General features: G+C 41.0%; 1 protein-coding gene across 1 annotated transcript; it reads right to left on the bottom strand.

Moving 5' to 3' along the window:
- Window positions 1–1,001: 1,001 nt before the first annotated feature.
- ATP7A (ATPase copper transporting alpha) lies at window positions 1,002–26,162 on the bottom strand. The gene is made up of 23 exons (XM_061445771.1): window positions 26,146–26,162; window positions 19,791–19,927; window positions 16,654–17,143; window positions 15,198–15,932; window positions 14,681–14,860; window positions 13,516–13,679; window positions 12,831–12,992; window positions 12,153–12,229; window positions 11,794–12,019; window positions 11,108–11,341; window positions 10,729–10,820; window positions 10,185–10,312; window positions 9,863–10,017; window positions 9,430–9,564; window positions 8,406–8,600; window positions 8,020–8,202; window positions 7,492–7,705; window positions 6,691–6,837; window positions 5,782–5,924; window positions 5,244–5,447; window positions 4,531–4,648; window positions 4,148–4,250; window positions 1,002–3,383 (listed from the first exon to the last, which is right to left on the bottom strand). Exons 2-23 carry the CDS (start codon window positions 19,896–19,898, stop codon window positions 3,107–3,109), a joined length of 4,470 nt encoding a protein of 1,489 aa, XP_061301755.1. The 5' UTR covers window positions 19,899–19,927; window positions 26,146–26,162; the 3' UTR covers window positions 1,002–3,106.
- Window positions 26,163–26,504: the final 342 nt, after the last annotated feature.

A 26,504-nucleotide genomic window follows, 5' to 3' on the forward strand; every position in this document is an offset into this window, starting at 1 on the left:
TAAATAGAAATGCTCTCTTGATTCCGTTGTGTTGTGTCAGCTTCCCACTCTTCTTCGTATAAAATGTCAAGTGTTTACTCTTTTAAAAGTTTATTGGTAAGATTCAAGGAGCAATCTTTAAAGCCTGGAGCATACATACTCTGTTTTTTAAATACAGCACAGGTTTTATAAATAGCTAGGTACAGAAAACAATAAAACAGACAAAGCAGTAATACAATTGGATGTGAAACTGCACGTTTCCATGTAATATTTCAATTTATGAATCCAAACTGTCTCCAACAGGAGCAACTATTTACATATTAAAACATTTACATTTGGGAAAACACATTTAGCTCCCACATTACTCCACTTGCACTGTACATTCAAACTGAACAATATTTGGTTCTTCAACATAAAGCACCTTATATGATATTTTAAGAACAAGATAAACATTCTGTGAGTCAATATCACACTTTTGGACAGGGAGTGTTGGACAAAGATCTGGACTCTGGATTTCTTAATCAGCTATGCATTACTTAAACACTGAGTACTAAATTCAAGTTCAAAAGACAAGTCCAGACACTGCTTTTCCTGGCATCCCTTAACACAAACCTCTTTCAGAAGTGCAACAGCGTTTTGCCTTCTACCAACACTACCTCTAACAGAAGCTGTCTCCAATACTAACAGCTGTTACAGTGAAAAAGCTTCACCTCAACTGAAGCCTTAACTGATCACAAGCACCTTATTTATACTCTGGTCTTTACTTAGTGATTTCCCCTCTCCTGAGTTTGATCCTCTGACTGCACTTACAAGCTGCTATCCCACTCCCTCTCAGCCAGCATTTTAATGCTCCTTATTCCCCCATAATCATCTTTGCACCTCATCAAGTATCCTGCTTTTGAAAAGTAACCTTATTTTGTTGTAAATGGACAAATGCCGGATTTCAGAGAAAATGGAAAAGCCTAGAAAAACATCTGCACTGGGAAAAAGTTGGCAATGAAACCAGCATTCCAGTAAACATTCAGCCTACCTACAATTTGGACAACAAAAGGCAGAACCCAGAGTGGTCTAAAAATACATTTGGAAATAACTGAACAAATTCTTCATGCTGCTTTACCTACCAACCAGGAATTTAACTCTAAATTACTACTCTATTTCCTGCAGGAAGAACATGATGCCTGCCATTTACATGCTAGACAAACCATAACCAGCACCTGCAGAAGTGAAACCCCCTTCTTGAAAGCATGGGGTGCCTGGATCTACCTGGTGTCTTCCCTGCACGATCAAGACCAGCCATCAGCATAATCCAGACAACAGTACATAGAGATTTCCCTTTCATCTGCAGAACCTTGCCAAGAACACCACTGAGAACAAGTGTGGATAAAGAAGAAAACAGAAATCTTTGGAAACATAGTTGTAGAGCACTAAGAATAAAACCCACCATTGTACGACCAGGTAACTATCTGGTTTGTAAGAAACAACTTTGCTGCTGAAAACTGAGAACATCATCTTATGGAATGACTTTGCAAGTAATCAGTCTCAGCATTTCTCAACACTACAATATAGACACAGATAAATATAATCCAATTTAAAATATAATCTATATTCACATAGAGATATTAAGAACCTAAAACCTGCAAGAGAAATATGCTGTTTCTTAAACTAGTAGCAGCAACAAATGATGATGTTCTCCTCACTGCAAGATATCAAGCACACCGATTTACTAAAAACACATTCCATAGCACAACTCTTCTGTTTTCATACACTGGTATTGTTCTGTTCTCAGATAAAATCCAAAAGCTATTTACTTATGAGATCTTATATACACAATCTATGTGCTGACATCAGACTTCAGATTAAAAAATAGAACACTGAGATCTCCTTTTTGTACTCCAAACTGAGTATTTCTCCTCTACAAGTACAAACTAGAATTGCATGTTTACACCATGAACTATATTTTGTAATGCAATTCACCATTACCGAACCTAGCAATTGCTGCAGACAGCCACCTCAGTAGAGATTTAAACAAACTATATTAAGTAATAAACAGGCAGGTAGCAACTGGGTGATGAACACCTCTTCCTCACTGAGAATATTTCTAATATTAATAATTTAATGATCAAACCCTGCATTCTGATACTTTGGTAATGAAGATTGTCTTAACTCAGAAAGCCTGGATCTAAACAGTCCAAGCAAAGGAGGTTTAGCTCGATCTATGGAGTAGATTCTGGACCATTCCTAGTATAAATACACTCAGTACCTTTACAAGCAATTGCTGTTAGTGGAGTATCTGATATAATTAATTCTTTGATGGTGTCATATCTGCAAAGACTGAACTATAAAGATTTTAAAGGCAATCCGTGGTGACAGCAGTCTATTCTGGTTCACTTACAGAGTGCTAGTAGATACTGGTAGCGAGCACTAACTACATTGCTGCCATCTTAAAAGCTAAACATTTCTGCTATATTACATCACATTCATACTGCATTAAGATACTGCAGGATTTTTTGGCTTAGGAGAGGTTGAAAATGAGCAAACCTCCCAACCCATTCAACCTTCAAGCAGACAATCTTAGTAGCAGGAGTGTACTGGGGCACGCAGGTGTAGAGTTAAACACTGGTACGATGTCAAAGCAAACCCCAAACCTCTCGGTTACCTCTGCCTTGCAGGAATCCAGATCACAAACAGTGAGATGATTTGAGGCTGGGAGTGTGAAAAGCTGGAACCAGATGTCTAAAGAAAAGGCATTTGAGAGGAACCATTCCTGGTAGAAGGCAAGCTGTGGGAATGAGAGGCGTCCTGGAAGTTCTGAAGTAAGGCACATCCATCTGCAAACACAGAACCTTCAGCATTTTGCAGATGCAGTCATTTGTAATTTTTTTAACACAGTACTAAACTTGACTGTTAAAAAACAGAAAACAAAACCTAACAAACCCCACCAAACAAAGAAACAACCCTGGAAAGTCACTGAAAAAAACCCAGCTTTCTGCAAGAAGAAATACATCTGAAAAGCCCTTCAGAAACAATCAGTACATGCACAGATATCTAGGCAGATGTCTCTGTTGGTTTTCCATTTTGCTTCAGGGGTTTTTCGCTTGGCAGGGGTGGGAGGAAAGGGGCAAGTCCTTCACAATGCTGTGTCATCATCTTCTCCAAAATCTCCTACCAAAAGTGAATGCTTATCTGGTTCACTAAGAACTACACTGTTCACTGAACGCTTGTCTGAAAAGAGAGAGTTTATAGAGGCTCTACTGTAGTTGATGATTCGATCCATTAAACTCAGTTTAGGTGAGCCTGTCCCAGTCTCATCAATTCCAATGTGGACACTGATTTCCGATGGGCTCTTGTGTCTCATTTGGCCACGGGCCCGGAACTCAAGTTTCTCAGGACTTGGTTTCTGGTACCTGAGGAAGGAAAAAACAGAAGATACCAGATTTAGCTCAGGTTGAAGAAAAGTACACCAAAATATGGAAAGTAACTACTCTACATGCTATGATCATGCACCAGCCAGAGACATTTATAATTCAATCTATTATACAGTGATGAAAGTTTCAGATTTTAAGGCTACTACCCAACCAGAGGCTAATTCTGTGCTTTTTGGCCAGGACACAGAACAGGTAAAGCTGATGCACATCACTCAGTATTTAACTGCTTAAGTGGTGCTGAGCATCTGCAAAACATACTGGAAAATGCATCTACTGAGAGTGGACTGCTGCAGCTGTCACTTACCAACTCTTCTGCTCTCCTTCCGAGAACTTGTGTCAAGTAAATAATACAAGATATCACAGTGCTACACTACTTCTAACTGCAGAGTAAGAAACAGCAACACAATGACAAATGCAGCAGCTTGATTTACTTAGTACAACAATCCTCTGTCAGTGTGGTGTTCACAGCTGCATTGTTTCAGAAACCAGAGTATCCTGACAAAGGCCACTAAGAAGTTCTCTGTTGTGAACACACTTCTGACTTGTGCATTTCTCTTCACATGAGAAATGACATTTTCAAACACTACTGTCTGAAGCACTTTGGACCAACTGACTCCTTTTGATGCTGAACACAGACCTGCATGAACTGTTCTGTCACAGTCCCATGCTTATTTTTGTGCCATTCTTAGTCAAAGACCTGAGCTTCGAATCCAAACTGCAAACCACAGAATGTTCATACTCACATCTTTAACAGCAGAGAAGAAAGTACAACAGAAACAGAGGAGGCAGCCATGGCTGCAGATCCCATCCAGGGCTGCAAAACCAAACCAATGGGAAGGAAAACACCTAGAAAATAAGTTCAGAGCAGGAACAGCATTATTCATATATTAATATACACAATTTCACACAGACTGTCTAATTTTAGTTGTATTTCTATATGTTAATAAATAGCCATAACGTGGGAGGACAGTTCACAGGTATACCCCTGCAACACCCTCAGGCAGAGAACTCTACACTTATTGACAGTCAGAAATAGATAATGCACTCTTCCACACAACAGTAAATCACTGCCATCTTCTGCTCACTTAGCACAACCTTATTTTACTGCAGGGAAGCATTCACATACCAGCAGCTATGGGAACTCCAATGAGATTATAAATTAGAGCAAAGACAAAGTTGATCCGGATCCTTTTCACAGTTTTCCTTGACAGATCTATACTTGCTACTACATCCATCAAGTCATCCTGCAAGTTAATATGTTAAGAGAGGTCAAAGAGATAAAAAAAAGTATACATGTAATTATCATACCATCATACTCTCAAGCTAACTACCATACATTGGATGTAACAGACTATATGTAGTAAGTATTTATGCTGCTCTAGTTTGTCCACATAGAGCCCACAGAATCAGCCCCAACCTTATTCCAGATGTCACTGTAATCCAGTAACACACAGCACTGCACATTTCAGCTCTAGACACTGACCACTATTTCTGTCAAGGGGTTGGTTGTTGATATGCAGGAAGCAGTGACTATAGCCCTTGGAGGTACTGTGGTATGTTGCTGAAATGTAATTTATATTCGTCAAAGGTCACTTTTTCCTCCTCTGCCCACTCTCAAACTTTAATTACCCCCAGATTCTGTGCCCAATGCCCAGAAAATGGGGAAGTTTCTTTCATAGGATAAGTATCACTATCGTAAACAAACATGACTAAGGCAAATTCTGCTCCAGTTCTCCTGGCTTAGGAAGGCCATACATGCCAGCAGTGTCTGAACCATTCAAGACATCCTGGGCCTTCTAACACCTCTCATCTCATTTTAATGAAGCACTCATTTCTTACCCTAATTAGGACCACATCAGCTGCCTCAATGGCTACATCAGTACCCGTGCCAATAGCAATTCCCACATTGGCCATAGCAAGAGCTGGGGAGTCATTGATGCCATCTCCAACCATGGCCACCCGCTTTCCTTCGTCTTGCAACTGTTTCACTTTGGCTACTTTGTGGGAGGGAAGAACCTCTGCGAACACTTTGGTGATGCCAACCTGAAGAGAGAGAAAACACAAACCTGTCTTGCAGCATTCCTACTTGCTATCAAAGCTTCTACCTTTAATAGCAAGGTCAAAACCCACATTATCACTCATGAGCTAAGTACCAAACCCATTTAATATGAAAATAGCTCTGAATCCCAAGTTGATGCTGCTTCCATTCAAAAAGGCTTCTTTTGTTCCCCTCCCCCCTTACTCTGAATGTGTTTACACTACCATTTTTCACAACAGCCCAGTTGTAAGCCAGCCACAAGTGACACCATGACACAACATGCTTCCTGTGAGTGGTCTGTAGCAAGCTGCAAACCCAAGCATGTGTGTAACAGCTTACCTGAGAGGCAATAGATCTTGCTGTTTTGCTGTTGTCACCAGTCATCAGGACAACTTCTAATCCCATACTCTTCAGAGTGTAGACAGCCAGCTCAGCTTCTGGTTTCACAGTATCAGCAATAGCTATCAAGCCACAAAGTACTCCTAAAAGGACAGAATGTGTTTGTAATTTTTTTACCCTAAAACAATAACATCCTTTTCCCCCCTGTAAGACCCATTCCAGAAGCAGTAATATTGACAGTAAAAAGCAGAACAAGAACAGGTAGCAAGGCAGCAGTGTTTAAGGCAATACAGAACATGGACTGTCCAACAACAACAAAAATATCCCTTTTCTTCCTCCTTCTCTTTGAAGTCTTTACATCATTTTTTAACTAATACTTAATTATCATTTGAATCTAATTATATTAACATAATTACACAACCCAAACATTTTAAAGTATTAGTTAACATTAATATTTAAGATGTTATAGTAATTATTAATATTAACAATATTATTAGACACTAGGAAAAAATTCCTAGTGGCAAGACATTGGAACAGGTTACTCAGAGAAGGCAGAAGACGGCTGTCCCTTCCCTGGCAGTGTTCAAGGCCAGGTTGGACAGGGCTTGGAGCAACCTGCTCTAGTGGAAGGTGCCCCTGCCTGTGGCAGGGGGTTGGAACTGTGCGAGCTTTAAGGTCCCTTTCCTAAACAAACCAGGCTGCGGTTCTGTGACTATGTGAAACTCTCCTGTCAACTAAGAAAGGCAGGAAGAAGTCTCACATATGAGGGTTTTATAAAACTAGCTAATGATTTCTTTACCTCCTATTATTCTGCTTCAGGTGTAACTTCTATGATGTTACTGCTTACTACTTTCTGTTCAAATGGTGTCAAATCAACCTCTGGATAAAAAGAAACAGCACTGAACTTACCATCAACAGCTGCTAGAACTGCTGTGCGACCTCTCCGCTCATGTTCCATCATGGCTTTATCCACTTCATTTTTAACAACGAGGCCGTTTCTGCTCATCCATTCCCGGTTCCCAATGAGAACACAGTATTTCTGAGAAGTCCTAGTAGCTGAAGGAAGAAAATGCAATCCTATCATCATATAGATAACGAGGAAGCTTCCCTCCAGCTAATCCTGTCCAGGTTCTCCCAGTACGCACTGAAATATCATTACAGATAATCTAAACAGAGTCTATTTTTCTCAATACTTTCTGCCCCATGAGTCTTTTCATGAGTCCTTGGCAAGAAAAACACTAACATTTCTTCAGTAATGGGAAGTTACCATGTTAGTGGACCAAGAATCACAGGTCAAAGGACAGTAAAGGACCAAGTCCCTTTCTCAGTGCTTCGAATTTATATTTAGCAGCCCAATAGATAAAAAAGACCTAAACAACAAACTGTTCTGGATTGAAAAAAAACAGTCAGTTCTGCAAATATACACGATTTTGGCTAGCAAATGCTAATTTAGGATGAAGCAAAGTAAAAACAGAAGAAGCTGAAAGACAACTGCAATGGATCTCCTAGCCCCATATTCAACGTGAAACTTCAAAACGTAATTAAAATGTCTCGAGTGATGTGCGACCATGAAAATCACTGGTGACCAACTACTTCACGTGTGCCTTGATGCAAGCCCAGTTCTCCAGGGCAGAAAAAAATGATTCTTAAGGATCCTGAAGAAAAGAGGAAGAATTATTCACTTTACTCTATAAGCCAGCGTTAGCTTACCTGGTAGCTCAGCATCGATAATCAAAGCAGGCTGCACCGATTCCTCCACGTTTTCCTCAATTTTCACCAGCGTCACGTTTTTAATATTGTTTTCTTCAACCATTTTATCTTTCCTGTAGAGTAACCCTTCAATATTGGTGACTTTACAACTAATGCCGCAGCCTGGGACTACCTGAAAGTCTGTACATGTCCCAAGGGTTTCCGCGTCCAGTTCCTAAAGAAAAAGGATGTAAGCTGAGACAGTTTTAAAAGATAAAAAGCATTCTGCATTTAGAGCCCCCTCAAAATAAAGTGCAGTCAAACTAACACTGACAGGAGCAGAGAAATATTCAATCATCAAAACGTAAGTTTGAACATCCAGTGCCTCTAACATGGTACTAAGTGGTTTATATGCCTCCACAATTTTCATCTTTCCCTAATGAATATCAATAACTTCATAAATAACTCAAGACTATTCATACACATTAAGTGCTGCAAGAGAGGTTCTTCCATAACACAAACTACTCTATTCCTGTATAAGTAACTTACCTTCTTGCAGTATTTTGTAATTGCTGCTCCAAGAGGATGCTCGCTGTTACTCTCTGCAGTCCCCACTATGGCCAGCATTTTGTTATGTGGTAGTTGGTTGCCCTCCACTAGAAACTTCACCTGTGTCACTTCTGGAGTGCCATGAGTAATAGTACCAGTTTTGTCAAAAACAACCACCTTCACCTGCAGCAAAACAGGAAGACTTTATTCAGCGAACACAGCTTCCTCGGGAAACCACCTATTTTAAACTCACTGCCATATGTTGGTGATGCATCATTTATCGCCATGTGCTGGTGTACATGTGATGATCTGCTCGGGCAGCAACTGGGAACATGCCACCAACACCAGCCTTTGGAGTTCCTGTAACAGTAACCCACATTTCTTACCTTATGTGCCATCTCCAGGGGCTCTCCTCCTTTGATCAGTATTCCATTCTGGGCTCCTACTCCAGTACCAACCATTACAGCCGTGGGAGTGGCTAATCCCAGAGAACAGGGACACGCAATGCACAGGACTGTGATGGAGGCTTGGAAAGCAAACCGGATTATCACTTCGGCAGCAGAAATGCTCTTGTTGTAACCCTGGTGGCAGAAGTTTTAGTAGTAGAAGAAATTGAACAATGGATGCAACTACACATTGCCTTGGATGCTAAAATATCTGCAAATATAAGCTAAAGTATGAATATTAAAAAGTTAAGCTCAGGCAAATTATGCAAAAGCTAAAATTAATGACCAAAGGACTAATTAACTAGTAACTTCAGTTCTATACTGCATATACCCATAAAGTGTTATATTTATAGGACTTTTTCCTAAATAAGGTACCACATGCTATAACTTTTATGCTGTAATGTAAAAGATACTCTATCAACAAATATATGCAGCAACAAAGAAAGAGGATATGAAAATTGTTTTCTTGCAAATGAATTATTTCTAATCAGAAATAGTCACGAACCAAGAAATCCATGATCTAAGCAACCCTAAGGTACACATTAGGATGGTCCTGATCTCCCTCTGGCATCTGTAATGAAGGTGAATCCCATTGATTTCAAAGAGGAATTAACACAGAACTACGCTGACAAAACTTCATGCACAACTGGAGCTTGTGGCACAAGAAGCTTCTGTTCCCCACAGAGAAGGGATGGAAATGGAAAATGTTGATGCTAAGTATTTACTATTTTAAATTAATGTCTTGTTTCTAATACTAGCTTTCAGGAGTTGATCAACAACTGTAAAAGCCTCTTTAAGTATAAATGTAGGAGGGGTAAGGTGTAAAAAAATGTAACAACACTAATAACTATAGCCAGCCACTGCCTGCAAGGATAATTCAGAGAAGGAACCACTGCAGTCTAAGAGACTTGCAGGCTAACTATTTATTAAACATTTCAAAAGGTGTTTAAAGAGATTTACTCACCAGAAAATATTTTTCTACTATTTCAAAATCCACAAAACCAATTATAATCCAGGCAAAAAGGGTAACCACAGAGACAGCCACAATACAAGGAACAAAGTAGCCACTAAGTTTGTCTGCAAATTGCTGGATAGGAGCCTAGAAAGAAGAAAGATGTCAGCTCTTGCAGCATTACGCTTACTCTGTGCCTTCAGACACAGACACGATCAGAGCTGCTGTTTGCAGCACAGTTGGCACACCACACTGTATAATTATGTATTGGCTTAATAAGATGATGAGGCTTGGAGCTGTAGATTGTATCCAAGTCCTTATTCAGCAAGATACTTCATTATGCAACTGCAATTCAGATCTAAACCATCTTAACCACTCTTCAAGTGATTCGCCATGCTGATGCCCAACTGATAAGCCAAAACCTAAATGTTTCAGTTGACAATACCTTTGAGGTCTGAGCCTCCTCCACCAGTTTAACGATCTGGGACAGAGTTGTATCAGCTCCAACATGAGTTGCTGAAATCAGCAGTGATCCATTCTGGTTAATAGAACCTGCAATAACTGTATTGCCAGGTTTCTTAGTCACAGGCATCGCTTCACCTACAAAAAGGGTGACAAAAGATACCAAGATATATTTTTCAGGAATATTATCATAGCTACCAACTCCTAGCATGCAATTAGAGGAGTGAGAACATCAGTTTCAACTTCCCTTCTCTAGATTAGTTTAAAGAAAGACATTTTTACACTGGCAAAAAGCATAAGCTTACCTGTGATAAGAGATTCATCTACCATGGAGTGCCCTTCAATAACACGACCATCCACTGGGAATTTGCCTCCTGGGATCACTTTGACAACATCACCTCGTTGAACCAGTTCAACATCAACTTGCTCTTCACTAGAATGATGTATAGTGTTTTAGTAAGAGACTGTCAACTGAAGTTACCAGGCAAAACCAGCTGTCACTACACACAAAGCATAATCCCACTGGTTGACATGGTAAGTGTATATAAAAATTGCCAGAAGAAAGGCCATTTTAAAGAGTGCTATCATTATTTTATCATCATTTTAGTTACTCTCTAGTTGTGAAACCCACTTTTTTTTCTTATCACAGCAAAACTTAGCAAGATTCCAATAAACCAGACAAGAACAGAGTTATTCTTTCTGCATTTTAACATTAACACGTGGCAAATCTGCCAGAAAATCTGAAGTTATTTGCTCCACAGTTCTACAGAATGGTAACATTTGTCTGTGAATTAGGCAGATTAACAACAAAAAGGAACAACAGAAAAAGCAAATGACAAAGCAAGATACCTTAAAAGAACGTTATCGGGGCCCAAGGTAACAATAGTAGCTTCAGTAGCTTGTAATGAAATTAGTCTTGCCAGTGCTTCTGATGTTTTACCCTAGAATAATAATTTTCATGGTTTTCTGACTATGCTATTGAAAGAAATTGTGGGGTAAATGACAACTGTGTGTGTTGCAATTTACCCTATTAAAAAGACTTTCTTCAGACAGACTCATATTAAGCCATTTCATATTTTTACTAGTTACTGAAGATGATTTTACAACAAAGAAGGTTAGAAGAACCTAATAAAGCTTGTTCATGGGACTTGTTTTAAGGTACACAACATTCTGAAATGACTCTTAGTGTCTTGCAGCTTGTAGATACCATGGCTTTTGTTTTTCTTACCTTTGCAACATGCTCTAGCCACCGGCCCAAGGAGATGAACACAAACAGCATAGGAGGCGTGTCGAAGAAAGTTACAGGGTTCACTTTTGCTTTCTCAGCCATTGCAACTAGAAGAACAACAAGTGAGTACACGAAGGCAATGGTGGTTGCCAGTACAATGAGCACGTCCATGTTTGCAGTTTTGTGCTTCACTGCTTTGTAGGCCTGGATATAGAAGTGCCAGCCTCCAAACATCTGTAATAGGAGCATCAGTTGCATTTATATATATATATACACACATTTATAAACATTATCTAATTTTTATATATATTATATATATTCACACATTTGTAACACACAGCAGCAGCATTTCCATAAGAGAGGGAGACGTCCATTTTATTTGTGTTATTTGCCTTCTCCATCTCTCCCTGAAAAAAATCCAAGCTCTAGCCAAGGGCTCTGACCTCTACCACAGTACTCCTGAGTCTTCCCACCTCCACACCATTCCACCAGCTCCTCCCTGTGCCCACCAGTGCAGCTGGGCAAGCTGCCTCAGATACTGCCTAGCACCTCTACGCTACCTGGCCTGCCCCCAACAGTCCCTAGAACCACTTATTTTGGCCACAGCAGAACCACCTCAAAAGAACCATCACAATTACAGTCAGTTTTAAGCCCAGTGAAGTAGGAGTTGTCATATTCCCACTTACCTGTACTGGGACACAGAGTAGAAAGGACAGAAAATTCATAACAGACAATCCTGGTAGGAGCTGGTATTCCAGGACCATTGAGGAGTGAAGAGCCTCCATTTCCTCACTGCTCATGTTGTGATGTGCATGAGCATCTGAAAGTTGACTGTCCATCACCATCATGTAGATCATCAGCCCCATGACAGGGATGCAGAAAACCAGACTCACAACAAAAGACCTTTTCCACCTCAGATTGAAAAGAAAAACAGAACTGGTTTGCAATCCAATGGGTAGCAGTTTAGCAAGTCTGCACAGTCACATAAAAATATAAGTTTTGCTGTTGATTAAAGAAAGAAGAATCTATGTTCAGAAATACTTACTGCCTTATTTCCTGCTTGTGATCTAGATGACTAGCAGATCTATCTTTTTTGACTAAGGAAGTGGTGAAGCCTAAATCCTAAGGGGAAAAAGCATAATAATAAAAAAAGAGAACAGCCTATTTTTAAAGACTTTGTGCTCACAAAGTTATTGTCAGATTACTGATGGTGTCAGCCTTATACTTACAGTATTACTATCTCTAATACAATTGTTACTGGTTTTATTTACCTTGCTAAGACAGAAAAGCAATTTGATGTAGAAATCTGCCTTTCTAGAACACTAAAATGCTATTCTAAAATGTGGGGTTTCAAAACGGTTTTTCCTGAGGCACAGTTGTAGAGAAATTGAAGGAGAAAGCCATGAAATTTATCTCAGTTTCATCTCTCCTGCTACAGTACTCATGGGTTTGCAGAGAAATAAAGCGCATCCATAACTGGTATCTTCAAATCTACTATAGCCTGGCTTTAATAGTATTTCTGTATAAAAGCTTAGGTAAAGTTGTAACAGAGTGTTGCTTCTGAGCTAGGATACATATTATCTGCAGAGCCCTGCACTAATAAGGTAGCAGATGGAAGGAGAGACACAGATTTTTTCCTTTAATAGTCTTTCCGCCTGTTTCTGGAATACTTTTCAAAAGACACTGAATATCGTACGAGACTTGGTGCCTTCACCAGACTTACCTTTACCACTTGTATAACATCTCGAGGACCTATGATCTCAGGATCATATTTGATGTGTGCTTTGTTGGTTGCCAGAGCTACTGAGCAATATAAAACACCATTAGTCTTCATGAGGGTGGATTCTATTTTGTGTACACAAGAAGCACACGTCATTCCTCTCACCTGGAAAATAAAGGTTCCTTCCTTTACCAAAGCCACAGGTTACTCGGTAAAAGCATCTTCAAAAGTAGGAAAAGAAAATGCTTCTGACCATCCTGAATTACGTATTGCATGTTTCTGGGGTTTGAAGCAATGAGGTGGAGCTCTTTAGTTAAGGACGAGAGCACTATAGAGGAGACAAGGTTATGAAGCTCTGCTAAAGCCCTGCTAGCTCTTGAAGCTCAGAGCTTGGGCTACACTGAATTCAACTCAGCTACAGAAAAGTAAAAAGGGAATTCCTGAAATAACCAGAGTAATAAAAATCCCACAGGAACAGCTCTCTGACTTAGTGTAGGAGAACTGAGCCAGCACAGTTTGCAGGACAGGATGAGTTTGTGACACATACCTGTTGTACTCTTATCCTTTATTCTTTGTGAATTAAGCTCTAATATACAATGAATGCTTTAGGGAGTGAACGCTCACAAAAGCACATCCAATAGATAAATGTAATAAAGACAGGGGTGGACGGTTTTAACTATTAGCTTACAACAAGTTCCAGAATTCCATCTCCTTCACCACAGTTTTCCATCACAGTAGCTCCAAATCCCAGTTCCCGGATGAGGTCTGCAATCGCTGAAGGGTGTATGACAGCAGGATTATACCTCACTTCTGCCTTCCCTGCCATTAGGGCAACAAGTATGGAATGTATTCCTAGAAAACAAAATGTGTGAATGGCAGATCATGTTTAAAAGTCCCAGTACACTTCCAGTAGCAGGATGGCACAGCAGCAATTGACTGAAATTGAGAAAGCTACCACAGTGGAAAGTACAGAGAAAGGAAAACATCAGCATTTTGGAAGATACAGCAACAATGCAACAAAAGGACTTAAGTGCAGGTGTGGCAGGTGAAGTATTACTCCACATGAGCTGCATGGTTTTAACAGTCTAATTACAGACAATCTATGCTACATGAAAAGATTAGCTGGTTTTACTTAAAAGAGTCTTCTAAAATACAGTTCTGCCTATTTTTGTGATCTGCATTTACCATTTCTAGAAGCCTTTTTCAAAGAGAGAACACGTATGAGAAAGGGCAGCTCTAACAACGTGCAATCCTATTGTACACCAACTGAAAAGGACTTGGATTCATCCATTTTCTAGGATGAAAAAAAAGGTTAAATTCCAGGTTATCTTGGAACACATCCATCTTCATTACAATAATTAAAACAGTCTGTATTAACAACTCTTCGTTACATCACAGTTATGCAACTTTTTGTCCTTGCAAATATAATCATCACTGACAGAAGACAGACACAGCTGTCCTGACTTGCAGAGCTAAAATTAACTTTGTCTCTTTAATCCGTTTTACTACAGTCCTTCTCTAATAACTCGCTTTCTAACACAGGCATAATGCTTCTGCTTTTAACTTGGGCATGTCCCTCCAGTAGAAAAGACTTAGCTTAGTTTCACAAGGATCTATATTTGATCCTTATATGCTTTTTGGAGCACTCCAACTCCTGCTTTTGCAAAGGCATTCTTCTCTAGCCACAAAGCAGCAATACCATATTGTTATCATCCTATGCTCTCACCCATGAAACAGCAGCAATGGCACTTCTCTCGACAACCCACCTGTATAAAACAGCTGTACCAAAGCTAGATGGATTCCCTAAAAGAAACACTCAGAAGTTTAACAGATTACACTGACATGTATCTTACCATCTTCTCTCCTCAGATTTCTCTCAATGTTGGCCACACATGAAGCGCATGTCATTCCTGTGACCTGGACATAGCACTTCGATACTGTCTTTGTCTCTTGTCTCACAAGATGGGCAGGTGACACTTGGGAGGAAGGCTCAGTTCTGTGGGATTCCAGCTGCACTTCAGGAGAAGGCTGAGCTGAAAAGGAGATTGCAGTTCAGGACATTGTGAACAGCCATAGCAATGAGGGGTGAGCTGGCAGTGCCCCAGCCACGAATACATGCTGCTGTAAATTTAGACCAAAAAATGGTATTTGTGCATGCCTCTGCTTCCAGGTATCTCCATCATTTTTAATTAATCTGCTATACTAAAGGACATGCATGCGTATTTCATTATCTCATTGACAGTGAAGATAAAAAGCTTTCCTTTGCATGCACAAAGAATGTGCCAACTACTAAATTTCATCTTGGGTGGTACCAAATTCTAAACAAAACTGCACAATCCTTTTAAATGTAAAAGTTTAATATGCCATTACCTGGTAAAGATGCATCAAATCCCATATCCTCTATTGCAGATCTCAAGTCTTCTGGGCACGTTTGCAGAGGGTCGTACTCTATAGTCCCATTATGGTTTGTGAGAGACACATGAATGGATTTGACACCTGCCTTTTGGGATATGACTCCCTCAATGGACTGCACACAGGAGTTGCAAGTCATTCTCTCAATATTTATTACAACAACTTGAGTAAGTGGCTGGCTGGCATCCTTCAAAACTGGATGAGGAGACTGCAGTGTAGACACCAGCGTGGGGTAAAGTGCTACACTGTCGTACTCCTCAGGAAGGCTGACTTTAAATGTCTCTGGAGACACTGCCTCTATGGCTCTTCTCAGTACTTCTATGCTAATTAAGTTTGGGTTATAGTTTATAATAGCAGATTTCTTCTCTAATGAAACAAATATGCTTGTTACTGATGGGAGTGCTGATATGGTGCTCTGAATATTGAGGACACATGAACTGCAGTGCATGCCATCAATCCTGAAGACAATTGTCTTTGTGTCATTCATACTTGAGGTTTCTTTCAGTGCTGTCTCAGAGCCTTTGGTCTGAGTATTCCTCAGCCTCTCCAAGTCAATGGCACTGAGCTTGAGGGGTTTAGGCTGCTTTTTGAAAGATGCTGTGAAACCAGCAGCTTCAATTTGATGCTTTATTTCTTCTGCTGTAATCAGATGAGGCTGGTAGACAACAACAGCTTCCTGATTGTCCAGGGACACTGAAAATTAATAAGTGTGCATTACTGCCCTAAGCACAAGCAGCACATTGCCCCAGGAGCAACAGATCTTGTCAAAAGCTTTGAATGCTTTAAATGGCCAGAAACCTAACTGCAATGGAAAGGAGACTGAATTGGTTTGGTAAATATCGAACGACTCAGTTCTTCAACCTTTTTTGTCTACTAGAACAACAATTTTCCACTCCTCTTTTCCTCAGGTTTTTGCTCTTTCCCCAGGATTTTCACAAATGGCACTGTTATTTCTTACTAAATTCATTCATTTATCAAGGGTCTGTGGCAATCCATTTATGCCAAAGCTATTTATATTTTTCTCTTGCCTTTAAGATACAATTGAATACATGCCAATATTAATTCTTAATTGAACAGAAAATATAAAGTAGGATTAATTAGAATATAAAAAGACTTCTGGTATTAGAGATTTCAATAACTGGTAACAAAACTACAGAACATGACTACTCCAGGCTCCCCACCAAGATCCAAAGCAACCACCCAATACTTATACACATGTAACAGCAACAGTCTTACGACAATTTGGGCCCCTTTCTTACTTCCTAGTCCAAATTAAACAAGAAACTAAATATCAGATACCACAAAGAGCAACTGTCACATTAAGCTATCTAATTAAACTCAAGATACCTCCACGATGCTGTTGGGGAACAGGTTGATCAACTCCAGTTTACGTAAAAACACACAAAGGGTTTACCTTTAATCCGCTGAATTCCTTGCAATTTGCCAATCTTCCCCTCAATGGTGCTGGTGCAGGAGTGACAGGTCATCCCATCTACTTTTAGGCGCAGCACAAGGCTACTTGCTTGAGACCAGCTGGAACTTTCACAAGTTCCAGGCGTTACCTCTGGTGCAGAGATACTTAAATCCACCCCTGGGACCATTTGCATAACCTGCTTGCCATTTGCAATGGAAGGAATGAATGTCACCACAGCAGTTTGTTGATCAGAGGACATTTTAACATCCACAACACCTTTGTTCTTTAGCAGCGTGCTACAGATCTGTTTAGAGGTTAGAGACGACTGAGTAGGAATTGTAAGAAAAATAGTGTCAAGTAAAACAGGTTGTGGATTTGAATCAGCTAACATAGCATCAAATCCCATGTCATATATTGCTTCCTGCAGTGTTGCTGGAGTCTGCAGTTTGGAGTCATAAATGATGACTGCATTCTTATCCTCTAGAGATACCTGGTGAGAGAAAAAAACCCAAACTAAGTTAGCAAATTGCAATACTGAGGGATGAAAACTTAATACCCTGCATGAGACTAGAGATACCTTCTACTTGCATATATTAGCAATACTTGTTCAGTGTAATTTTATCCAACAGTACTCACCTTGAGGAGTAAAGCCACACCAACAGCCACCATAAAGTAACCTCTACTCATCTGTGCCACACCACAGCTAGAAAGAACAGACTTCCGCACCCCCGTTTCAGCATCCTTTACAAGTCTGTCTGGCCACTTTTACTTACAACACCCAGACAGCATCAACACATTTAATGAAACTTCCAGAGCCAAACTCTCTTGAATCATGATGACTAACCCAATTCAATCCCCAAAGCAAAAGGGCCCAATAGAAAAAACTATAATCACAAGCACAGTTCTGCAGTTAGTAGGAATTACCCTCAGGCTACGAGGATGGAAAATACCACTCTTTGACAAAGAGCACAGATGTAAGTAGCAGCGAAAGGAGTGCAGTTTCCAGGCATCTCAGGCACAGGCTGTCACCTTGCTCTGAGCAATAAAGAGCACCAGACCGCACAGAACAAACTTCAGTTTCTACGTTCGATAGATGACAAACATTAAGGAACCTGATTTTCCTCCCTCTGTACATTTTGCTGATCCAGAGACCTCCTGATTTGGTGTTAACCTTTCACATCAGACGGTACTTTGTACCCTCAATTTAATTTGCTCCCAACTGACAATATATCAAATACAATTATTGCTATTTCCAAAAGGGGAAACCAATGGCTGCCAGAGGCCAAACACATTATCATTCAATTCTACCTTTCCTCTGGGCAAAGATACAACTTAAAGAGCACAGTCATGATTAGATTAGATGAGTTAAACCATTGTAAAAACAACCTTCCTTCATTTTTGTCCCAATTACTTGCCTTAGCAGAATTAGCAACGTGGACATTTATTGGTTTCATAGCAGCTGGAGGCAAAATAGCCTAAATGCAGCTCTGTTTGTCTGTATCAGGCACCTAACATTCATCTCCTGTGCTGACCTAATTCATAATCACTGAACAAAACCCTGGTTTACTATTCTCAGAGATTTTTCTAAAACAAATGATCTGGCTCAACTGAAGTTCTGCTGCTGTAATGAGCACAATGACTACGCATGATCTCTTACAGTCCTGTTTCTTAGAGTCCTGCTCTACTCAGACTAAGTTTCTGTAATACATTTTCTTGTCAAGAGTGGGATTAGAAATAGTCTTTACCTTTGGGTAAGGTATTTTGTATTAAGAATACAGGAATTCTTAATACTCTCCTTCAAAAACCTGCTTCATTCCTTAGGTAAAGGACACTATGAAATGTACAATGTCTTCAAGCAAGTTAAAGCAGGACTCTCTCCTCCTTCTCCTATCTCAAGTCATCTGCACATTTTCAGCACAGTAAGAGTGCAAGGTTGATAAGATTACATCTTTTGCTGGAATAAGGGAGAAAGGGAGGATTCTAAAGTCAGATTATTTAGGGCTTATTATTTTACAGATGTGTTAAGCCTTCATTTGACTTCATGCTTGTGGACACCTGGCGATTTTTCTGACCATACGATGCCAAAAAGGCTAACAGTGGTATCCCTAGTTCTAAAACGGTCTGCTCAGTGATCCAAGGTTCTGGTGTCAGAGCAGAGCCTCCTGTCATGTTAAAGCTCCATACTGAAGGGAGACAAAAAATGCTGTGTCATGTAAATATTGGAATTAAGCTCTGCCATTTTCTGTTGCTGCTGCTGTTAGGACTGTTCTTCCTAACACAAGTTAGGTCATAAGACTAAGAGGAATCTCCCAGCTTTTAAATTGCTTCCCTTTTTAAAATTACTATAAAATGATGGCTTGTGTAGGAATGATCAGCTCACCCTGGAATATTCTACAATGCAGTATCTTGCCCACGATAGAAAAAATACTAACAAAATATTGGTATCAAATCAGATCAAGGAAGTCTGGATTAAGGGCAAACCAAGTAGCTCTGGTAACAGTTCAGGACTAGAGTTCTGCTCCTCTTTCTCTCCCATTTCCTCACAAACAGTACAAAGGAAAGGAAACTTCTAATGCTTGAAAGAGCTGGCTAGACTCCTTTGTCACCCGCACTACCTGCTCCTCTTATTTCATGAACCACAACAAAAGCAGCTTTATTTTTCATGGTAAATCAACTACCACATGATGAACTGGACACCTCAAGCCCACAAATGCTTTTCAACCTGTGTAAGTGACCTCTGTGCACTATCAGTCTGAAAGAAAAGGCTTGGAGGCTTGTGAGCAAGCAGACATTTGTTCAGTGTAAGGGATAAGGACAGCTTGTTTTTCTCCAGTCTAAGCTCCAGGGGTTTTGATTTATTCTATTTAAGTTTTAATTCTTGCCTTTTTTGACTCCTCGTAACTTCAAGATCCTGACTTCATTGTGAAGCAGAAAATTACCTAAGAGTAGCAGATAATGACTTAGCTCCCACTGTACTGAAGTGAGCCCTCGCTTTTCTCTTATACCAGAAACACACTAATGCACTCCTACCATCGGCTTCTCATCTTGCCACATATTTTCTTCCCTTGGTGCATACCTTGCCATGGTTTCTCATGTATGATCAAAGCTTTGTAAGAAATAGTGATAGTGTCACTTACTTTGATGTTATGGATGCCATTCAACCTCCCAACATGCTGTTCGATGGTCTGAACACAGGAATTGCATGTCATCCCCTCCACACCAAGGACGATGGATTTCACCTCCATTGTGAAACTCTACTCAAGTCTTCGCATTGCTGTTGGCCAAAACCAGTTAAAACATTTGTTCTTAAATTGTTTCACAAAGATCGAAGCCGAAACCAAAAAGGAATTTAACAGATGCTTAATGCCTGGCTACAGTGGAAGCAACAGCAGGCTTTGATGTTTAACTGAGTGGCACATGCTGAACATGGTTTTTTACCATGGGGACTTATCTTGGAAAAGTAAATGACATGAACTATTAACAGTGTTTGACAAAATTCATTTTCTTGCCCCTTGGTGATGTTTCATAACTGTTCCCGATTACAGAAGGTCTGAACGTTTCTGGTTTCACTTTGAGACATGCTATAAACCCTGTAAGAATACAAGGATGTTTCATCACAGAAACGGGTTTACCTCCCTGATGCACAAACCCCAACACTGCAGCCTCATCATCAAGTCAAGACAGTATAAACCTCTGAATCAGTGAAATCCTCAATAGATGAAAAACATATTTTTTCCCTTTAATTGCAGTGCGTGTGAAGAGCCAGGATCACAGAGCAGATTTCTGTTAGCCACTAACCTGTGGGAGAATTTAACTCCCAGCAGAACCAGAAGAGGATTACTTTAAGCTCACTTCATATGGTGGGTCCTTTCTCAGGCTCATCTGCACACTCAGAGGTACAAGGCAGTTTTAAAACCACTATAAAGCTACCCAAGAAAAGACATACTTTCATACTTTCCTTACCGCTTACCTCAGCTCTTCCATAAGGAATGCTCAGTCCATACAGAGCAAACAAAGACATTACTGTAATTGCACTCACAGAGCAAGGGATATTCCACAAGGCTGAAGTACAACTAAAGCTTCAAAAAGCACCTGACGTACAGTGTGCTTCATGAGCACAGACGTGCACGTACAGCAAACTAAAATGACACACAAGAGTCTATCACAGACAGAATCAATCTGTCCTCTAGTAAGGTCTGAATAAAAGGGAATTTAAATGCACTTCAGGTACATGACCAACTGGGAACTACCCTGACAGCTGCACTATTACTCTGTTTTGACAATAAATATAAAGTAAGCACAAAGTGAGGCTGTGAGCTGCTATCTACAAACAATCAAAGCCTAGTAAGGTGTTGCCTTGGATGAGAGTTGGCTATAGCTGTATATCAGCCAGAGTCTGCTGAGCTCCAGGCTATCTTCCCTGCTCTTTGGTGTACAAGACTCAAGCTACAGTACAATAATATCTGTTGTTCCAGGAAACAGCACTGAAGTCTTTTCTTAAAGTCATATGTCAACCTAACAGCAGCCACACATGTAAAATGGTGAACTGGTGCCATTGAAATGATTACAGCAGCCACCAGCACTGCTACTGAATGCCCACCAATACATAAAAGATTTATCTAATTATATATGTAAAAATAACATATTTATACTTGGGCGCTTTTTTAACATCTATTGTTATAGTTTGTTATGGACAAACTATTTCCTCCATTTTCTGAGCCTGTCTCCTTGCCCTTGTGCTGTTCATTTCACATACAATCCCTCCCACCCTTTTTAACACAACCTCGTGTTTGCCTACATAGAAGGCAGCATGTGGAAAGACAAACAGCGATTATTAGAGCTATTCTACCTTAATGGCCTAATCAACTAAGTAAAGTTTGTAAAATGACTTCAAATATGAGGGGTGCTATTTATAGAAGTGCACAAAAATACTGTGATTGCAGTAATTCAGGACCACTCGTGTTAGAATGCTATTACATCAATACAACATCCCATTTATGTTTCAAGTATGTGCTTTGTACAGACACAATCTTTCCTTTACATAAAACACAGCATCTGCTGTTTGCGTTTGGATTTAATTAATAAATCAAAACCAAACAAGCTGCAACCATTCAATCAGGTTTTGTTGGGTTACTGAGGTCTTCTGACTGCTCTCCTGGGAGCAACTGATCAGGCCCCCTGGCATTAGACACTGGGTAAGCACTGCAGCAAAAATCTTTTCCTAGAAGAGACTCTAACTCAAACATGCATTCAAAAAGCATAAAGGCCCAGGAGAAGAAGAATTCGCTTTTTTCCCCTCAAGGCCCCAGAGCACTAGGACTGAATCCAGAACTTCCATGCTGGAATTTATCTGTTGGATTGCACTGTCTCTTCTTTTTGTTCTCTGGCTTTTAGTTAAGAGACACAACAGGATCAATATGATACATGCATGCTTAGCAGCAATGTTGGTGGAGAAGATGACAAACACTGAATTTTACTTGCTCTGTTGTAAACTGCTAACAGCTTTCATATCATTTTTAAACCCAGACTTGTCTAAAAACTGAGATGCATTCAAATCTAAAGGTAGGAAAGGAGCCATTTGTGAGCAATGATGCCTCTTCACACCAGTTACCAGGCTGTTTTCTGTACAGCCTGAGATTTCTGAAGACCAAGTTGTTTGGAATTCCAGTGCTCCTGATGCTTTAGAGAGCTGTTGTCCTCAGAGTAATGTACAGGGTTAATACACAGCACCTGTAAGTCTATGTATATCCTTTTTCCTCCCCTTACAGAATTCCCAGGACAAGGGTTTACATTTAAAAGCTAATACATGGTTACATCTGAGACAGTGTTCTACTTTGTTATATTCCATTTCATTCCTACTGCTCTGCCTCCCTCACAGTGCTTCCTGGTAGAAATACTTTGGCTAAAGCTTAAAAGAACTCTGTCATAATTTCCTCCTCCCGACAACATTAAAGTAAGAAAAACTCATGACTAAGCAGCCTGAAAAGTATTTGTTACACCAATAAGTTAGGCTAAATGCACGCAAGAGGTGTACACACATTGACAATATCATCCTAGTTCTCCTTATATGTGTTAATATTTCACCAAGTTCACATGAAAATGGATGCAGAAGTCAGAAGATCTGCATGAGGCTGTGTAACAACCTGTGTATACCACAGTAACGGCTTGAACTTGGAACACCCCATTTCCTCACTCTTGCCATCAATCACTATGTATCTCTTGTTTGCTTTCTCCACCCATTAAAACAATACATAGATTATAATGCATATATATGCATTAACCCAAAGGGAACCTCATTGTAGAAGGCACAGTAATGGTTCTGGAAGGATGCAGCTGAAACAATCAACAAAATCCAAAACTTCTAGATATCAGAAGATTTTTCTAAGTGACAACATGTATTTGATAAGTCGACACTGAAGATCTTTGTTACCACCGACTATGAAGGCAAATGACTGCTAATAAATAACTTGTAATTCAAAGTTATGGACATGTTCTTTAAAGTAAGACGCTAAGTTATGGATCACACGCTGTTTTAGGGAACAACAATGGTTTTATTCTTAACCATTGCATTGCTCCATCTATAAACCACCTTCGTCCTCAACTAGTAAAGAATTTTAGGATTTGATGATGCAAACAGGTGGCAGCCGTCCTCCCCCCTTTAATCTCCCAGTTGTCTATTTGGAATACAAGAAAACAAAAGGCTTCAATTCAACTACTGCTGTTTTGGAATATCGTCTACAATGGCTTCACTTGACAAAGAACTTAGACTTTGAACGAGCTTTGTATAAGCTTTCTGTATCCTCTCATACACAATTTACTCCCTTTCATTACTTTCACCTTGTTTTGCAGTACACAAGGCAGCAGCGCTTCCTTGTTTGTACATTAACACCATCAAGCAGCAGAGCCCTAGCAATAACCTGGCTCTGCAGAACCGAGCATGGCAGGCTACGTGCAGAGAATCAACACTCAGCAACAGAGAAAGAGGCTATAAAGGATAATTAAACCAAAACCAATATTTGGGAATAGACGTAAAGTCTTTGTATTGTTTCTTCCAGGTCCAATTTTAGGCTTAACACAGGCTTGGGTTGCCTGTGTGCAGCTTAAAATCCAAACATCTAATTTCCTTGAAGAAAGTCAACTAGTGTTTCTATGAAGTGAATGATGTAACAGAAAATGAAACAATTTCTACTTCCAACTGCAGTTTCTTCCTGTGCAAAGGAAAACTCAACAGTGACCAAGCATAAAACAACTGAGAAACTCAAATTCATCCCTTTAAGCAACTTATGTTCTAACAGGAGTCTTTGAGTAAAATATCTGAAGCAAGACAAGGCTTGATGAAGACAAAGCTGTCATTCACAACCTCTCACTATCACAACAAAAAAAGGAAGAAAGAAAATATGAGCAATGCAAAGAGGAAGTTATAACACTGGTAAAACCCAGACTCTCTTTACTCCACAAAACACCACTTTCGTGCTTCTAGGATCCAAGCTAACCAAGGTACCACAAACATGCTCCATGCCTGTTCTAGGAGCAGTAAGGACACGTAAGAAGTGCTTTATAAGGAGGGTGGTAAAACACTGTCACGGGTTGCTCAGAGAGGTGGTGGATGCTCCATCCCTGGAGACATTCCAGGCCAGGCTGGATGTGGTTCTGAGCAACCTGATCTACTTGAAGATATCCCTGCTCACTGCAGGGGCTGGACAAGATGAGCTTTGAAGGTCCCTTCCAACCCAAACCATTCTATGACTGTATAACTGGGAAGCTCACAGTGTTTCTGGCTACACACACACCTTCAGTTTTCCCCCCAGTTTTCTATACGTCAATAGCTTGGACTTATAGCTACTGAAAGAGGTCAAAGCCAGGCAAAACCCACAAATGCCAGAAACAGAACCTGTCCGATTTAACTACAACCTTTAGAGTTTATTAAATTTCTAAATGGCCAAGTCCTACTTTATAGCTCACTTTAGTAACTTATCTTTCTGCTGCTGTAAATAATTACATTAGCTGGAAAACTGTATCTTCCCCTAAGTCTGTAGAGACCTAAGAAAAGGAACAAAGGACAGCATGAAAGGAAAAAGCTGTATCATCCCATCCTTGGGCTGGAGAATGGGTTGCAGGTCCATGGTTTTACTCTGCTCATTAGCAGATATATTTGAAAGTCTGATTAGAAGTATGAGGCTTAACGATTGAGGAAGAAACTGCACATCTCTAATAATGCGCACACAGCCTCGTGATACTCGAGGCTGCAATTCCTGTTGCTCAAGACTTTAACAAGTCTTGCTCAGTCAGCACACCATGGAACTTACTTTGAGGGACCTTATTTCTATACAAGCTGGATGAAAAGCACACATTGGAAACATTCTTCTGCACTTCTATCGAGCTTTGTAATACCTGAACAAGTAAAAGGCTTTGTTAAGAGTTCCTCTCATGTCCTTTCACCACCTCTTCAAGTCAAATTTTAGGAAGACATAAACTCTCCCCTGGAAGAATCACAGCCAAGTATTAAGAACAGACTATAATTTATAAAGCCTACTTACCTGAGCACACTACAGCAACGGAGGCACCTCAGTGTTGAGCTTAGTCTCAAAACACAAGGCAGAACAATGTAGGATGTATATACAAGTGAAAACAGCAGTAAATGATATGTAACACTGGCTTTTACTTTCCTGGTTAACCAGCTGGGAAAGGAAAAAGCTTCAGGTCTTTCATCTACAACAATCACTCTAATCATCGATTTCTAATCAAATGGTGTTTGTGCTCACACGGTACACTGTAATACACACAATACAATCGGGATACAGAGAGGCAATAGTTAAGGTGGGTTTGCTCTTGCTCATTTCCATGAGATTTTAGCCCAAAGCATCATGAACAACTCTTTGCCCTTCTCCAGAATAGTCGCACTATGTTTTTAAGAGGCTCTGTAACTTGCGCATTCCAACCCATCCCAGGTCTTTCTCCGAAGACCTCCGACAGTAAAAGAGGTGCGTTTCCAAGCCCGTGCACACTTAACTGTATACCAAGAAGCGACGAGACCTGGCGTGTGGATGCCCGCTGATAAAACCAGCCTATTGCGCTTCCTTTTGACTCCCGTTTGATACTACCCAGCCCGCCGGCACCGGCTGCATCCCAAAGGAACCGCGGGAGTGCCGAGGCGGCTCCCTGCCATCCCTGCGTGCCCAGCACTGGAGAAAACACCACGAAGGCGGCAGGAGCGGCAGAGCAGGAAACGCCGCTGCGGGCTCACAGCCGTGCTCCGGACCCGGAGCCCTCCCTCGCTCTGCTCCCGACACGCCGAGTCACCCCCGGGAAGAGCCGCGCAGCCTCAGTGCGGGGGGAGCTCTAACCCCACCCCTGCGGGCGGCAGACCCCGACAACAGCCCAAGGTGCTGCCGCGGGGGTCGCTAAGGGAAGGCCCGCTCAGCTCAGCCCTGCGCTCCCCGCTCCCCGCTCCCCGCTCCCCCCGCCCCACCGCAGGCCCCACTCCGCACTCACCGCAGCGCCGCCCGCTCCTCGCTGAGCCGGGGTCCCGCCTGGCACCTTGCCCCGCCCGGGCCGGCCGTCACGTGATCCGCGGCGCGCCTGGCCCCGCCCTCTCATGTGACAGGAGCGCGGGACACGTGACGGCGGAGGGAAGCGACGGGGACTGAGCAGCGAGCGGTAATGGGAGCCTCGGGCGGGCGCTTCCTGCGTGGCCGCTGGGCCAAACCCGGGTGTCGGTGCCTCTCCGGGGCTCGGGCTGACCCTGCGGGTCACAGCCCGCACACAGCACTGGGCCGCTTCCTCGCCAAGTTGGAGGACGCAATATTCACTGGAAAAGCAGCGTACACTGACAGAAACATCACTTCTCTAAG

The sequence above is a fragment of the Pezoporus flaviventris genome, unplaced genomic scaffold (genome assembly GCF_033815535.1).
Source record: "Pezoporus flaviventris isolate CSIRO_AGI_PZ_B2104156 unplaced genomic scaffold, CSIRO_AGI_Pfla_v1 ptg000005l, whole genome shotgun sequence".
Taxonomy (NCBI): domain Eukaryota; kingdom Metazoa; phylum Chordata; class Aves; order Psittaciformes; family Psittacidae; genus Pezoporus; species Pezoporus flaviventris.

Coding starts and splice junctions, on each gene's coding strand:
- ATP7A (XM_061445771.1), bottom strand. CDS start 19,898: ATGGAGGTGAAATCCATCGTCCTTGGTGTGGAGGGGATGACATGCAAT. Junction 10,018..10,184: donor AGATGAATCTCTTATCACAG/GTAAGCTTATGC, acceptor CCCTTTTTGTAG/GTGAAGCGATGCCTGTGACT. Junction 9,565..9,862: donor AGGAGGCTCAGACCTCAAAG/GTATTGTCAACT, acceptor TCTTCTTTCTAG/GCTCCTATCCAGCAATTTGC.